The sequence below is a fragment of the Phasianus colchicus genome, chromosome 12 (assembly GCF_987193195.1).
Source record: "Phasianus colchicus chromosome 12, bPhaCol1.hap1.1, whole genome shotgun sequence".
NCBI lineage: Eukaryota > Metazoa > Chordata > Aves > Galliformes > Phasianidae > Phasianus > Phasianus colchicus.
Window position 1 is genome coordinate 7,001,131 of NC_143447.1, and position 16,872 is coordinate 7,018,002.

The 16,872-nt window shown below is 39.5% G+C and overlaps 1 protein-coding gene and 1 long non-coding RNA gene across 8 annotated transcripts in view; one reads left to right on the forward strand and one right to left on the reverse strand.

Annotated features, from left to right (window-relative positions):
• Window positions 1–16,872, forward strand: part of LOC116244643 (uncharacterized) — a 126,607-nt gene that overhangs the window by 68,458 nt on the left and 41,277 nt on the right. For all 6 annotated transcript variants that reach the window (XR_016470333.1, XR_016470336.1, XR_016470335.1 and 3 more), the window contains exon 3: window positions 4,494–4,601. This is a non-coding gene — a long non-coding RNA (uncharacterized LOC116244643). The remainder of the gene's footprint in view (window positions 1–4,493; window positions 4,602–16,872) is intronic.
• CHRFAM7A (CHRNA7 (exons 5-10) and FAM7A (exons A-E) fusion) overlaps window positions 1–16,872 on the reverse strand; it is a 41,119-nt gene that overhangs the window by 10,376 nt on the left and 13,871 nt on the right. For both annotated transcript variants that reach the window (XM_090148793.1, XM_031616471.2), the window contains exons 3-4: window positions 8,429–8,473; window positions 4,514–4,623 (exon numbers count right to left, since the gene is read on the reverse strand). In XM_090148793.1, the coding sequence (XP_090004919.1) occupies window positions 4,514–4,623; window positions 8,429–8,473 (155 nt within the window). The remainder of the gene's footprint in view (window positions 1–4,513; window positions 4,624–8,428; window positions 8,474–16,872) is intronic.

The window sequence follows — 16,872 nt, forward strand, 5'->3', positions numbered from 1 at the left end:
AACAGCGGCTCCTTCTTGGGCTTTCATTTGTGCAAGAGAGAGCAAGATGAGATATCTACCTTGCAGGGATGGTGGGAGCAGGAGAGCACCGAGCCCACCAGCACCACACACACGAATGCACACAGGGACATCCCGGTCCGGCTGCCTGCTGCAGCCAGAGCACATGCTGAGCCGAAGGCCAGTGCCGGCTCTGTGTGTGACAGTGGCAGGTATCAGGTCCCTGCCCAGCAGTGGCTGCTATCTTATCACTGCCTAATCACCTTGTAAAGCATTGTCAGAAAACTGCGGAGAGAATCTGAAATGGGGAGAAAGTGAAATGTTCATAATTCTAGCAAAAAAGTAAGTATAGTAAGGGGAATATTCTTCCAGTAGCATAGCAGGCCCAATTGAAATATTCTATAAATAAATGAATGAATGAATGAATGAATGAATGAATGACCTACTCTGATACAAAATTGCGTATCTTAAAAGCCCATCTTAGTCATTATCTTAGTCTTTGTCACTTTACATTTCACCTTCTATATTTCAAACAAATTATTAGATATCTGGACTGATCTGTGAAATACGCAGACAAGAAAAGCTATATCCAAATAATTACTTGCCTATCTGGAATTGCACTTTTTCCAGTGGCAAGTAGAAAGTTTGCAGTATTGAAAGTTATCTGTTAGTGTCTTTGCAACTGTTTAATTTGAACTTAATTTGAAGATGAGATGAAGAGTTTAAATATTGAATATGTAGTGTGAATGGATCCCAGGGAAAAAGGCAAATCAGTTCTTGTCAATGGAAGGAATGCAGGCCGCTCTCCTTCAGCTTCACAGCTCATGGCTGGATTCTCCGATGCTTAACAGGCTAAGCTCATGTTGCAGCTTCTCTTCTGGCTGGAGCACTAAATGTTCTCCCTCCTCAACTTGGTTGCCCATTTTCCTGACGTCTGTAAGGAACTGGTACTGGCTGGTACTGCTACGATGTCTCCTCGCTGCACTGCCAAATGCTGCAGGAATGGTTTCAAATGATGTTGGAAGAAAAGGCAGGAAGAAGAATCACACACAGACAGGTGTGCAAGCATGCATACACTGTAATTGCGTAATTCTTGTTTCCTTAGGAAATCAGACTTCTGCAACAGGTTTCTATGTTGGATATAGACAAGTATTTGCAGTAATTTGAATTTAATAAGGGCTACCTTATGAAAATCAAGCCACATACTCAAATTTAGGGAAAATATCCATACTGAACAAATTGCTTACAAGTGGAAAGCAATAACTAGAAATAAAATTCTTAGCTTCCTAGGTTAGATTTGAGTCTTTTTCCCTTGAGCAGAGGTCTTGGAAGCCCAGAACAGTTTGTTGTTCCTGGCTATTTGTAAATGTAACATTTAAAAAATGAACACAGAAGTGAAAAAGGAACCTAGGTTTCATTGCCATATGTTTGGGTTTTAATAAGAAATATTTTTAAAAGAACATCAAAAGATACTTAGACGCAGTATTTAAATATCCTGAAAATATTTTTTCTTCAGGAAAAGGAGCATATGGTTTTCTACACTGAGCTTCTGATTGTTTTCTGAAATGCAGTGCTTCAGTTGGGATTATGCTAAGAAGAAAAGCCTTTGCTTTATGAGATTTTGTGCTTTAATACAATGAAAGAAAATTATCTCTGCTACTTCTCTTTTTCAAGTCTAACGACTTGAAAAAAGTTATAGACTGCGAGACATTGAGATGACACAGCTACACTTACCAGATACAATTCCACTGGGACTTATCTGGAGAATCTCAGGTTTATAAAAGAGGAAAAATGAAATTGAGACACAGCTACCAGAATTTTCATTATTCCATGAACTCATGAGCACTGTGTGGCCACTTGAAAAATAATACCACTAGAAATAAGAACTAATAAATGTAGTAAAACTAGCAAAGTGGAAGAGGGCCAGACATGACACTAATGCAATCCTGCAATCATTTGTACACAACCCAAGATTCACTTCCCTCACAAAACCCACAGATGAACTGGGCCCGGTCTCTTTACAACAGGCACATAATAAAAGGCAGTATAGCTGCTGGTTTTCCAGGTGTTAAGTTGTCCTTCTCATTGTGTAATGTGCTTCAGCTACAGTTAGCATGGTTGCATGAATATTATGAAATATAGTTGAAAATTGCTAAAATCACACTTTAATTTTGGATACGCATACTTAAACGTTGATGCATAGTAGTCAGATGCACAGAAAGCCTCTCAGATAGATGGTATGTGTGATGCCTTCCTCTGGAAACTTCTAGCCTGCTGTTGTAGAGTACCAGCTACCCAGGGCATTACTGAGAAAAGGACTGATGTGTGGGACTTTCCCAAGAATGCTCTCATTTATGAAATCAAGCTAGGTAGGAAAAGATACTCAAAATAACAAATTTGCAGTGAAAAATACCTTAAGCAAGGTCAGTGTTGCAGATCTGTCTGTTCAGGAATACACAGCACGTGTACTGTTTATGTACAGAGCATTATTCAGCTAGTGTATGGACAACTGAAGCACTAATTGCAGTGCTTGAACCAGAAACAAGAAGTGATTCTGACAGGCGCTTACAGTATGGGGAACTTGAGTAGAGCTCCCCTCAAATCACTTAGTGGTAATTGTACCTTTGGGAGAGGCACAGACGCATGCTGTAAGCAAAGCAGTCATGGAGGCCCTGGGGAGAAGTATGCTGTCAAACGCTGTCATTGTGTGCTGTTGTCACAGCATTGCAATTCACAACAGCTGTGACAGTGACATTAATCACAAAGGTGATCAGTAAGTGGCAGAGGGACAGCACAGCTGCAGCTGACAGGCCGAGTCCTGCTACTATATGGGTATTGCTGCAACAAAAGGTGGCTCCCGCCATGCAGAGGGGGAATTGGGGTGATGCTCAGCACAAGGCTGTCTTCTGAGCATATGGCAGAGATGCGGAAGAAGACAAAAGGTTCCTGTCACCTGCACAGGCAAATACATAACCAAGTACCCTGTCTTCCACAAAAGAACCAGTGCAGCACGTACAAAGCAGATGGTCTTTCCAGTACCTGAGGAACTGCAAGAGGGCATAACACAACAGCAGAAAAGGACAACTTGTTAAAGAGCAGACATCTTCCAGTGCTTTAACAGGACAGTTCTGATGGGAAAGGAGACTCCCCAGCAGTCCCTGCATGGAGATAAACTTCTGAAGAGAGACGCCAGAAATCAGTGCTCACTCACTGACCTGCGAGCTGCTTGCCCCGACTTTGCACTGGCATTTCATCTGTGTGGTTACATCTATGCCAGAGACAGCAGAACACCTTTACTCACAAAGAAAGAACCTTATAAGGGTTGCTTGAGCATTCAGACAGGAGACTGCACTGCTATATGTGCACAGTGTACTCTGACCAAAGCCTCTGAGAGAGGCAGAAATGGTCTTTCATCTTGAGACAACAGACAGCAGGAAACTGGGCTGTCAGCAAGTGAATTTTTTGAAATATAATGATGCATAGGCAGGTCTTGTTTAATCTGGGCCTATTGGAGATAAAGAACTTAGTGCTTTTCCTTGGGGCTTCCTCTTGCAATTGCTTAGTATAGAATAATTAAAACCAAGAAGACTATTTGCTCTTCAAAATTCAGACTGCCCTAAAAGTATAGGCACATCCACAGGTCTTGCTCGGTAGCAGCAAAGTGTGAAGAGTTACAGTGCAAGCAAACAATTCCTTGTCTAATTGCGAGGAACATAAGGAAAATTGATTCAGATTCCTTACTGATTCATCTTAAAGGAAACAGTGAAGGAAAATTGATTCAGATTCATTACTATTTCAACTTACAGGAAACACTAAATGCAATGTTTCTTAGCAGATTGAAGGTAATCTGCCCCTAAAGTAAGCCCAACGAAGAACAGATAGTTTGAAGAGAAGAGCAGCTTAAGGTCTAGCTATTTTTGTAGTGGGAATATGGAAAGACACTAAAAGTGGATATAGAACCATCGAATCATTAAGGTTGGAAAAGACCTCTAAGATCATAAAGCCCAACCCATCACCACCATACCCACTAAACCTTATTCCTCAGTGCCACAACTACACCTTTCATGAGCATCTCCTGGACAGTGACTCCATCATCTCCCTGGGCAGACTGTTTTAATGCTTGAAATATGTGCAAAAAATGCAAACTTTCTTACAGACATTTAGCCATCCTGCTTCTAGTGAAATTAGGCAAGCAGTCACAAGTCACATTTGAAGTCATTGTTAAATATTTAGACCAAAAAAAAAACCTAAAGAGAAAATTATCACTATCTGTATTACTAAACATAGCCAGAAAAATCTGATTTTCTAATCATCACACAGATTCTAATGAGAATTGGTGGTAGGGAGGATGTTGTTATTTACTGAGTACTTGCAAATATGACCTCCCATTGTATAAACAAGAGAATGGTTATTTTCTAGCATTCCAGATGCTCAGAACCTAGCCATTTTGATTAGATGGCTATGTCATTTGTCTTATCTTCTCTCCTTCCCCACAGGAAAAGAAAAGTATTTCCACCTGTTATAGAGAAGAATATCTGGCTTCCAAATCAGTCCATCAGGAAAGCGGACGTTCTTCACTCCAGGGTATTCAGACACATTCCACTGTAAGTAATGATCTGTCCAGTACTAAGACATACAGACAGAAAGTAAGTTAGATTAGCTTATTCATTGCCTTACTGTAGCTCTCCAGACAATATAGCCTGAAACAATACATGCTTTCGTGTTCAGGTTATTATTTAGATTCAGACAATGAAAAACTTGGAAAGGGTGAATAGGCCACCAAGAGCTCACTCAAAAGCATAATTCACACTACAATGCATATGTAACAGCCTATAAAAGAAGATTCGAGATGCCTCTATTTTATTGTTCGTGCTGTTTCAGGTAGCAAGTTGGGACACAACAGGTTTTGTTTTATAATTCATACTTAACTTCAGTTACATTTTTTCTTCAGAGACAACTTTGTTTTCTGTGTTTGTGAATTCTTACATTGTAATAACTTGATTACAGATGTGTGGTAGAGCAGCCAACAGACTGCTGATAGGGAAAAGCAATTGAAATGGTTGAGCAGTTAATACTAGCAGCTCCTGTAGCCTGAGGTTAGCCAACCTCTGAAGCAGTGCCCAGCAGCTGCTGCAGAAGCTCCCTTCCCACTGGCACTTCCTGCACTGCAGGCTACTGCCCTGGTGGCAGTGTGGCTATCAGTATAGGCATAGATTCTGGTGTGGTCAATCCAACAGGGTTTAGATCTGGGTTTCTTGGCATGTGCTTCCATGTATTTCTCATTTTTTACTAACAGTTTTTAGCTCCTTGTCACCTCGACAAATGACCAGCATTGTGAATTGCTTTTCTTCCTTTTGCTCTCCAAATAGTGGTTTTTACAGAGATCTTCAATATCTCTGCTCTTAGCTTTTTCTTTTCTAATTACAAACTATGAGTCTTATTCATGCCCGTCTATACACATCTCCTATGAACTGATCAATGGCTTCTCATCTATTTTTTCAGGATTTTTACTTCCACTTTTACCTTATATTATTTTATACTGAACTTTTTACCACTTCATCTTGTGTAGAATTTAGAAATACCAAGATCTTCATGATATTTTCATTTATTTATTTTACCAGTAACGTAAACCATTTGAAGTGTGTTTTGAGCTGTCCTGTTTAAATCTGTGGGCTCTTGTTGGCTTTGGGTTACTCTTTTTCAGTAGCTGTCAGAACAAATCACTTTCTGACTAGTAGGCCCTTGGCTGGGGCTGTGGGGCCATGGAGGAGCTACTCAGCTCACTGGCTTCCCACCCAGGTTGATTGCCATCTGAACTGTGTTACAGTAATGCCAATATATACAGTAATTTCTGATTATAACAACTTCTAGCAATTATTGTAGCTAGTGTGGTAGAGCACACCGCACCACTGAATGCTATAAAGACAGTCCAAAGGGTGACAGCAAACTTATGTCTGAAGTCTGGATTAGAAATTATGCTAAACAGATTGGGACTGCTCCATTTTGCCAACTTCTACAGTTTCTCATCAAGCTGGATGTGAGCTGTCCAATTTTGTTTTAATTTCAGAGCTACTGTTTCCCCTGCAGCTAAAGCATGTTTGATAGAGATTAGCAAAGCAAGCATCTACGAGTATTTGGTTTAATATTAATCTGTGTGACTAGGAAAGGCTCCTACTGAAACCTGGATATGTTTAAGATTTTGATACCAACCAGTACTGCCATGTAGATAGAGCCAACAATCCAACAATCGAAGAGTCTGTATATAAACTAGATTTCTTCTCCCTTCTCCCTGGTTAGTTTTTCATACTTTGGTATTTCTGTGATGACTAGACAAAACATATTCAATATACATCTCTGACTATATGCATTGCATATCAAGAGAGGGAGTGAAGATGCATATACAGGAAAAAACTTCTCATTGCAGACCATTTAGCACAATAAAATGTTATATGTTTGCCATTAAGTATGCTTTGAATCTGTGTAGCATACAGTGAAGACAGAAACACTTGGTTGTTTTTTTTTTTGTTGTTGTTGCTGTTTTTTTTAATGTGTACATAGGCCATGATGAGTGGCTACATCACACGATCTGCTCATTGTGACCATAACATGCTCCTCATACAGTAAATACTAAGATGAATAAATCAAAAGAAATGCAGTGAACACACATTTTTTTTTAAAAAAGAATTTCCTTAGGGGGAAAAAACAAAGTCTCAGAAAGGACAAGGAGAGGGAAAATAATTGATAGCTTCTTGAGTATGAATTGTCACTTTTTTTTCCTGGTAAGTAATTACAGCAACTGTTTTTGTTACAACTCAAAGCCAAAAACACATTATGTTTGACAGTTTTAATCTTACTCTTAAATAAGTCTCTAAAATAGCACAAGCTGAATGCTTCTTCCAAGTCAACTCTTCTTTGTGAACAAATGGAATAGCCACACTATTCTTTCTAGGTCATCCAAATAGTCTTTCATTTCTTTCCTGAGGCCTACCACTGAGTGGGAGAGATCCTCCATAAAAGTGTTACAGTCAAAGGAAAAATGATATATTTAGACTAAGTGATCTGATTAAAGAAACAGAAAGATATAAAGTTTCTGCTGAAGCAGCATGCTTGTCTTGAAAAATGAAACTCTTCTGTAAAGCTTTACTTAGCCCATGCAGTTTCTGTAAGATGGAAATGAAATGCCAGTTCTCATCCTGGCCTCTGCAGTATGGAAAAAACTGCCATGCTGTATTTCATCTTTGTGAAACACAGATCTGTAGTAGAAATTATGGTTAGGAGGCCAGTAGTCAGTATGGTAAGAGGCATCTTTTTAATTCTAAATCTTAAGTGGTAAACCAGTTCCCAAACTGATTCCCATCAGAATAAATCTGCGTAGGCTCCTTTGCTTAAGAGCTACTCTCTCACTAATTCATCTTAAAGAAAGAAGAAATTCAAATACTTTTACAGAGATCTTGACTGTTCAATTTACTAAGAAGTGATTAACATTCCTTCCCAGTAATGTCAGCCTTGAGTTAATGGGGGGGCAAAGTTCTCTGCTGTGCTGTCTGTGGCAGTAATAGAGGTATGTTAAGTCCGAAAAGCCTCTGACAACTGTAGAAAGTAAACACTGCAACAAAAGGTAAAACAAAGCTACTGCTTGAAAAACAAACACCATATGCATGCAGAATAAACAGGGAAATGAGGAAAAAGTGCTCTCAGCTGAATGTTGGGAAACTGAAAATATGTTCAAATACACATTTATCATACAACTGAGAGATGGAATTTGGAGCAATATCATTAAAAATTCTCATTTACACAGTAAAAATAAGATGATAATTTTTATTTAAAAAACAGTATTTTGAGCAACATGAGAACAGCATGTCCATTTTAATTAAAATCTTCATGCAGTTTCTTATGGAGACAGATTAAAAGCAAAGCAAACGGGACAGCAGAGGCATTCATTTGGACAACAGCAGCAGATAGCATGAAATAATCCATCTCTTTGGAATAAATTTCCCCCTGAACTTCCTGGTGATTTTCAGAGTTCTGATCACAACAGATGAAATGCATTTCATACATGTATAGTTCTTTTTCACAAATAAATGATTTACCACAATGTAATGGATTTGTTGAAGTGGGTGATAAGGAACTTGCACCTTCCTGGAACTCTGGGTATCTTGTGATGATTAATCTAGAATGGCTTAAATCGGCTAAGGTGAGTTTGTAACCCACCCAGCTGTGGTGACTCAATTTCTTAAAAAGTTTTCAGAAATGTCTGAAACAGCATCAGGCCCTAAATCTCAGCTCTGCAGACTGCCATTCACCTTAGCTTTGTGCACTGTGTAGTGAGACACAGAACAGAAGCATGGAAGCTTCCTAAAATTTATACCTGCACCAGATTAAATGCAAAGAACGAAGGAGGAATAAACATGCTTTTTTCCTCAGAACTCACCATTTGTAGCCAGATGTTTGTTGTTAATACTTGATTCTTTTCATCCTGGAGAGAAGAAAATAAAGCAGCTTAGTATCATATGGATAACGCTAGTAGATATATATGACTGTTATGAAATAGTTGTGCTAAGGTACCTTTTAAAACAAAGGGAATTACTGCCTCTACTTCCTACTGCACAGGAAGTTTTCACAGGTACTTTCAATGTACTTTGTATTGTTGCTGCCAGTCAAGTTGTTACCGGAGGGTATCCTTCTGCCAGCTTCTTCCCTGGGGCTCCTTCTTTAATAATGTATTTCAAAAGACAAAACAGATTATAGCAAAGGTTGTCCACCTTTGCTGAGGAGCAGCCCTCTCCCTAATTAACCTCACACACCAAACATACACAGATAATAGAAAATGCATTGGAAATCAGTGACTAAGCTCAGTGATGTGTGTTGAGGGCACATCCAGTGGCTTCTTAACAGGCAGCTGTAGACGACTGAATTTAGTGGAATGATACAAGGAAATGCTGTGTCACAGCTTTACAGGAAAGGATTGGCAGGGCAGAATGTTATTATTGTGCCTGAAAGTTACCGTGTTCACATGGCCTTCCCCCTTGCTTCTTATAACTACCTGATGCAAGCTCAAGGGACAGAACGGGCATTTTAAATGCTGCAGTTAATTAAGATTAATTCTTCGTTTCTCAAACACAGGAAAATGTTGATGACCTCATTTCTCTGGAGGTACCAGCAATTACTCATCCCTCAGTCATCCTCCCATCATCAGTATCCACCTGGGTTTTATGAACCAAGTACTGTCAGTATTGGGCACTCTGAGCTGAATGCACAGTCCCTGTCCCAGGAACAGCCAGAGCTTCATGTGCAGGCAAAGGAAGGGTGGCAGCCAAGTGTTGGTCACCTGTACAGCAGGAGCTGTCAGAGTTGCTTGTGCATCTAGACCTCTGAATTCACAGCTACCCCTCTGAACTTAAATATTGTTCCTAAATGACCCTATATGGCTAAAAAGCATTTAATCACATTTCATAACAAATAGCTCTTTTTCTTAATACTCTAAAGATAACCAAATGCTCTTCCTCTTGTTTAGTGAACAAATCCAATAAAAGTTCTGAAAGACATTTAATTGAAGTGGTATTAGATTAACACAATAGTAAAATTAAACAGTGCAAGGGACAGTTTCAGACAAGTGGAGCCTTTTGAAAAGCAGCATCATTAAGTGCACATCAGTGTTAGCAGGTCGTGTGTGATCAGAACTAAATGTACAACATGCAGACAAATAACAAATATTTAGGTAGAGTTTGGAATAGTGCTGAATATTATCTCAAGTGCCATTTAAATGGCATCCTGGGGAAACAGGGCTCTTTAACCCTTTAGTACGAGAAGTATATTATGATGCATGAAATAGCATGCTGAAGGCATTGCTGAAGATGAGATGTCAGCCAGGCAAAGTAATAACTAATTTGTAATAGTGTCTGTTATTTGTTAGCCATACAAACATTAATTTGATGCCTCTCTCAGTAACTTGCATGTGTTGTAACCACAACAAAGCTAGTTTAGGTCTGTTGCTCTGAATGTAATGCCTCCTACTTGTTCCCATGGAAACTATAACAGATAAAAAGAACACAATAGCACTATTTCATAAAGCATATTATCAGTTCCAAACCTCCTTTTTCAACATAGCAACCACCATTAGCAATGCATTTTCACCAGACTTGAACAAGAGCCTGCATGCTGTGCTCATAAGAATCTGTACTGGTGAAAGTGCCCCTTTGTCACTGCCATCGCTGCAGAAACACACTGCCCACTGCCTCACTGTGCTCCAGCCACTGCTTGGGCTCCGTAAACATTCAGCAGATGTCAATGAATTTCAGCGGGTGCCATTTTTTTCACGTAGAGAAATTCAATTCCACCCCTTTGCTTCATCTGCACTTCCATGTCAGACACCATTCTGTCAGACTGCCCCTCTTCTGTTACCACCACTAATGCTAACTTATTTAAAGTTCAGTGGCATTTTCTCAAGGCTCTGTGTGCTGTCCCAGACAAATATGCCCATTCCTCTGGTACGATGTCCCATCTGTTACACCTGAGCTCCACTGATGGCACTGCAGCTGTGTGCCTTCACTGCAGGACACAGGAGGTTTGTTGCCCTGCACAGGTCTAACTGGCTACGTAAAGGTGCAGAGCAATTCAGAATCCATTATGCTGTGGGAAATTTGTTTCAGGACGATTAGCTAAATGGCATGTATTTCTGCATTGTTAAATCGTGAGTTAAACTCACATTTTACTCCCAGTGTGATCTCTTTCCACACATGAATGGCTTTAGCCTTAGATAAGTGATGTTTTAAAAATTCCCTTTTGAGTAGCTAGAAAAGACTGTACTAAAGCTGGAGAGCTGCTGATGCTTAAGCTAATGATATGCCATGGGGATTTATTTTGAAGCCCTGAGTCTACAGCGTAGTCAGATGAACTATTTTTGGAATAACAGAAAGGAGCTCTACTATCAACCAGCACACATCACAGAGCCATGTTGGAGAGCAATCACTGAGCAGTTAAACCAGCGCAGCTGAAGGGAACAGCAGACCTTAAATCCAGTTGTGCTTCTGGCAGAGTGATTCAGCTGCCTGCTGCGCTGCCAAGGCAGCTGGGCACATGGCACAGCCTCCCAGGTTTGCCTGCAGGGGTCTCTGATGTTTTCTGGGACACAAATCCACCAAAAGCCAAGAGTTATTCTGAATAGTAAGCTTTCGCTCAAACCTAACTGAAATTGAGTATCTCAGGAGTACAAACTCAAAGGTAACTTTTGTGCAGAAGACAAGATGGACTATGCTGTTTTCCTGCTGTTTCTTTCTGATATTTTAAACATTTAGGGCTTGAAAGAGTATATAGATGATCAAAGTAGCTCCTGTTTGGATCGCTGTACTAAATCCTGTCACTGCTCCTCAGCTGTAAGGACTTTGCTGCATGCTGAGAGCTGGTTTAGAGTGCTTTTTTCCCAGAACAGATGGCTTCCAAAATCTTGTCGTTATCGGATTGACTCGCCTATCACTAGAGGAAAGATTCTGTCTGAAAGGCTTTGTCCTTTTCTACAAGCCCAAGGGAAGCTGGTGGGGCAGGAGACATTCTGCAGGAGTTCTCGTGTCTAGGGGAGTTTTTTTGGACAGCTTTAAAAGCTTTACAGCAAACTGCATTAACATCATTTTTCCTCACTTGTGCAATACTTCCCCATAAAATGACAGGTGGGCTTGAAAGGCTCTTTAGAATGTCACTAACTTTTGTCATTTCACAGTATTTTGTAAATGTTTACTTTGAAAAAAAAATGCAGAATGCCAAAGCAAGGCAGCTCCTGCTACAAACTTTTTACTATAAAGAGGCAGAGAAGAAGGTCCTCACAATATATTCTAAGTGCTGGGAAAACGAATCAAAGAATGAAGGCAGTAACTGTATAATGCAGTTTGGATTGGTGTGTTTTTTCTCATAGCAGGTAGTCTGGGTTACTTGGTGTTCGGGTTGTGCTGGACAAGCAGCACAGCTCATGAGAAGCAAGTCAGGTTCCTTTCGTGCTGCAGGATGTCAGTGCGATGCTGCCTCGCTCTGCTTAATTCATAACTGTAATCATGATCTGTGATGGCAGATGGCAACTGCTACTGGACTGATTATCATATTATTTAATGGTAGTGTGATTAATGAAAGGGATGTCACTGGCATAAAAAAGATTTGAATGGTCCTTCACTCCTTTTCGTAGGTAGAGGTATCAAAAACATTCTGGACATTTTTGCAGGATTTAGCACTGTTTTCATTCTTTCATTTCCCACTGATTTTTGTCTGTCTTTTCACTTTAAATAGTCTATCAGACTGATCACCTTAGGGAACACACAGTCACATTATCCTACCTTGACCCTATGTTCAACAAAATATGTCAAAGAAGATATATGGAAATTCCACAATGCTTTCTGTAGGCCATTAACCTGGACAATATAAACTTGGTGAGGAATATTATCTGATTACTTTCAAAGGGATGTCAGCACATGTAATATCCATTGCAGAAAAAAAGCAAGGAATAAAATAAAGAAAAATAAACCTCTGATGCTATAGATTGGCATCTAGATAGCAACAAGCAGCCAGAGGGAAATGCACACTTTGCATAAAAGGAATTCCTAACTAAAATGTATTAGCAGTAATTTTTACTTCAAATCCAATTGCTCATTTATTTTTACTTTGTTGAATGTCACCTAAATCACTGAAAAAGACCTAGGAAAAGACAGCTATGTTGCTGCTGTCACAGAGAGTTTAGCCACAGCAGTGTGCAGCTGTGCCTCGTGTTCCTAGGTGACGATGGTTGATGACTGCAGCAGTTTTCAGATCTACCATCAGGGAGCAGCCACACCTACTGTGTCACCTCTTCAAAAACATACAGCTACCAGGGAGCTGTCATCACATTGCCTTCCCTCTTGAAGAGAAAAAATTAAATATTTATTGAACAACAACAAAAAAGTATAATTGCTTTATAGCGTGGTAATAATACAGGCAGTGAAAAATGCTGAATCTATTTCCTCCCCCACAGATTTTGAATAGTTTTTCTAAACAGAACAACATGAAGAGGAGAAACTGAAAGCACAAGAGGAGTATTTGAGCTGCAGGCCACAGGGCTGTTGGAAAACTGAGGGACAGTAGAACCATCAGCGCTGTGTCAGTTTTGTAACTTAAACTTTGAACAACATTCAGTCTGAGTTTGCAAACTGCTTCCAAATGACTGAAATGAATTTTTTTTTTTTCTTTCATGAGAATGAATACATCCCAGAAAATTCTTTACTTGTCACTACTTAAGTACTGGAGTCTACTCAGCTCCTTCTATTCTAACCTGCAGACACACTGAGCATTTCAGTTTTTCAGGGCCAAGACAGATACTGCATTTCTGGCCATGGGAGGGAGCAACACTGCTGCCTATTGATTAAAATGCTTCTTTGTAGGCACCTTGGGTTTGAGGAGAGAAAATGTTTATAATCACTGTCTGACTGTCTATGTAAAGTCTTGTCTCTCCCATCTTCTATCCATTCCAGGCAATGCTTACAACTCCTTTGTCCCCTTTTTGCAAAACCCTGAGAAAATTTAATATTTTCTATCCCATAAGTTAGCTAAAGATTTTCTACTACTAAGTAATTGAGTGCAGTCAAATTTCCAAGATGTTTCTTTTAAATAAAAGATCTCCTAAACCCAATTAATCTCTTTTCTTTCTCCCAAAAAGATTCATGTTAAATCTTCAGATTGCATCAGTGTTCTCAATGTTTTGGTCAAGAATTACATACAGCTGTATAGAAAAAAAAACAATTTGCTTTGCTGAAAAGCAAGTTCAGGTTCATAACATCTTGAATTCTGTTTTGAGAAAAAATTTACCAGTTAAGAATTTTCATAGAAGTTTTTTAATTGCCAGAACCATTATTTATGAATTCAGCATGTAAGGGATGTCAGTTTTCAGAATCACTTTGAAATTGTACCACTTCTGACCAAGAACAAGAATCCTCAGACCAGAAGGCTGTTGAGCATTTTAAGGACCAGCATTATAAAGTTTTTGAGATGAGACACAGCTTGCTTCTAGCCTTCTTGAGCACCTCTTTGAACTGACCTCACTTATTCTGAACCTTAATAAAAGTCATTTCTCATTATTAGCAAAAATGCTGGGTTCCTAACTGGTATCTCATCATGAGACTGAACTTAATAATTGTAGTCTGAAATTAAAAATGGGCTGGCAGTCACTAAGAGAGTGGTAAGGCACTTCCTATATAGATTTTCACTTTTGTTTGCTTGAATGTTATCCTACCAAAACCAGAAGGTTAATTAGTTCATTACCTCTTATCTTACTCTCTCACACTTGCTCATTAAACATTCTCAGCATCTTCTATCAAATTACTAGCACCTAATGAAGTTTTATCCCACCTCATTTAAAATCATGCTATGTTTAATTAGAGAAGGAATTTTTGCTTAACACAGCTTGGGGTTTTCTCCTTCTTCCTCTTTAGGGCCATGCCCTGAGCTCTGTCTAAACTGAAAAGGCCTGAATTCTACTGAGAATAAGGGCTGGCGGGTGAGTTAAGTACTTGTGAAATGGCCAGTTGGCAAAAGATACTCAAATGTACTGTTAGTTTCTGGCTTCTTTCAGTGCTTCTCAGATGCTGTCAGATCAAGCTGCTGTCAAGTTGAGCTACGATTCATGGAAGCTGTCAGGAACTAAAGATAGAGCAGATATAATCTGTTGTATAAGCAGTGTTCTCCCAGCAATATACCAGATCCTAGGTGGGATCCCTAGCGAGCTGCTAATGTAACCACAGTGTAGAAATTTGCTATGAGCCTAGCTATCTGTATGCAACTGCATAGTAAGTAACTTAAAACCATTTCCCCTTGTCCGCTATTATCTACCCTTGTAAAGAGTTGACTCTCCTCCTGTCTATAGGCTCCCTTTAGGTACTGAAAGGCTGCAGTGAGGTCACCCCACAGCCTTCTCTTCTCCAGGCTGAGCAAGCCCATCTCCTCAGCCTGTCTTCGTAGGGGAGGTGCTCCAGCCCCCTGATCATCTTTGTAAGAATTGTTTGGGTTTTTATTTTGCGTAGGAATGAATACCCATATGTAGAGTTGGCGATGGCAAACAGGTTTTTAGACAATGTAAAGGTGAAGGAAAAGGTAGGATACAGGATTTTTCAGATGAAGGATTTGAATTCTTGATCCTTCTTTACCACTTGATTTCCCTTTCACCATAAAGGAGTACTGCATTTACCCCTCTTTTCTTTAGTAGTCAGTGATGTATCTCTTTATCATTGAAAAAAGTGTTTGGCTCAGCTTACAGCACATACTTCCAATTATCCAAAAAATGCAGTATAAAGGCCAGTATCAATGCATAAATAATATTCCATGACTGAGCACAAGAGCAGAAACAGGCCACAGAATGTTTCTGATTCCTTGAAAATGGGTGTAAAAAGTGCAAAATAATTCGATAGTCAGAACTAGAGATAAATTTTTACTGTTTCACTGTATTTTTCCCAAAATCACTTCAAAGTTAAGTACATATTTATATTTAGTGTTAGAAGTTTTGTCATATCAGTGAGATTTTCACATGAAAACTGAGCTCTGACAGCAAGTGACTCAGTGTTGTAATGATGCAGCTACCGCTGGGATGGAGCGCTCCCTGAACAACGATAGCAGCTCTTACAAATAGTAACAGAATTTAAGGTGATGTGTCTTAGTGCCCAGCCTATTCAGCATGGTGTGCCAGTTCTGCATGGCTGTGTGCCTTGGGCTTGTGCTTTCTTCAGGCCAGCTCCCTTTGCATCAACTCTTCATTTGATTCTGTTTGCACTGCCTCCTGGAAGGCATTATTTTATACTCAGCCACTCCATGCTGCTAATGATATTAGCTGAGGACATTTAGGACATCAAAGCCAAATTCAGCCCTGAGGTACCTTCACTGCCAGGATGATACTTGTCGCTGTGACTTTCACACCTTCCAACTCAGAACCTCAGGCTCTTTCACACCTTTAGGGATGAGGTATTGCAGCAGTGCTCAGGGCTTACCTAACTATCTCCTACAACATTAATATGGATTTGCAGTTAAATCTCTGAAATCCAACCTGAAAACGTCTTCCTTACTTTCTGTGCTTCTTGATCTTTAATTTATTTTAGCCTTTTTAATCAAAGAATTAAAATCTTAAGGCAAAATGAAATATGAGTAGTTAATTAAGGAGAAATTTGAAAACTTTTCTATTGAGTTCTTAGTAACTTTCAATTTATTAGGTTTGTGATGGGTGTCAGATGAATTGTACTTCATACTTCTACATGTTGAAGTTCTTTGTGAAATAGAAAGCTACCAAGTATTTGTAACACTTATCATTTTGATTACATAGAATAATGGTATATCTGACTTTAAAGATAAGCCATTTTTATCCTTAGAATTTAAGTGATCAGTTTGCAAAACACAAAATTGTTGTGCCTGCACACAGAAATGCTTTATTTTTTTCCCTGGTTATATACAAGAGACAGTACCTGCTGCGCCAAGGTGAGCTGTCATGTTGTTCACTGGGTTGTTCCACAGACTATCTGGAACAAATTTCCTCTACTCTTTTTCACACCTTTGTAGTCGCTGGTGAGGTTTTCTTTACCCCCTCCACTCTGTAGTGCAGCTAAAACACAGCAACAGTTTCTCTGCAGTACACAATACACAACAGTGTATTGAATTAATCACACCCCTGAAAGCAAGGGAGAACACAGCAGTCGTCTTCAGAAGCCTGTTAGCTTGTGGAATTTTTCCAAGGACCTTAGCAAAGATATACAAGGGGTTTAATGTGCACCAGGAGGATTGATGCTGAACTCCCTGCTGGACCCTCTGACACTGTGTAAGATGATTGAATACAAAAAGTGGAAAGAAAATGCTTTCTTTCATTGTATTCTGGCTGCACAAGACCAG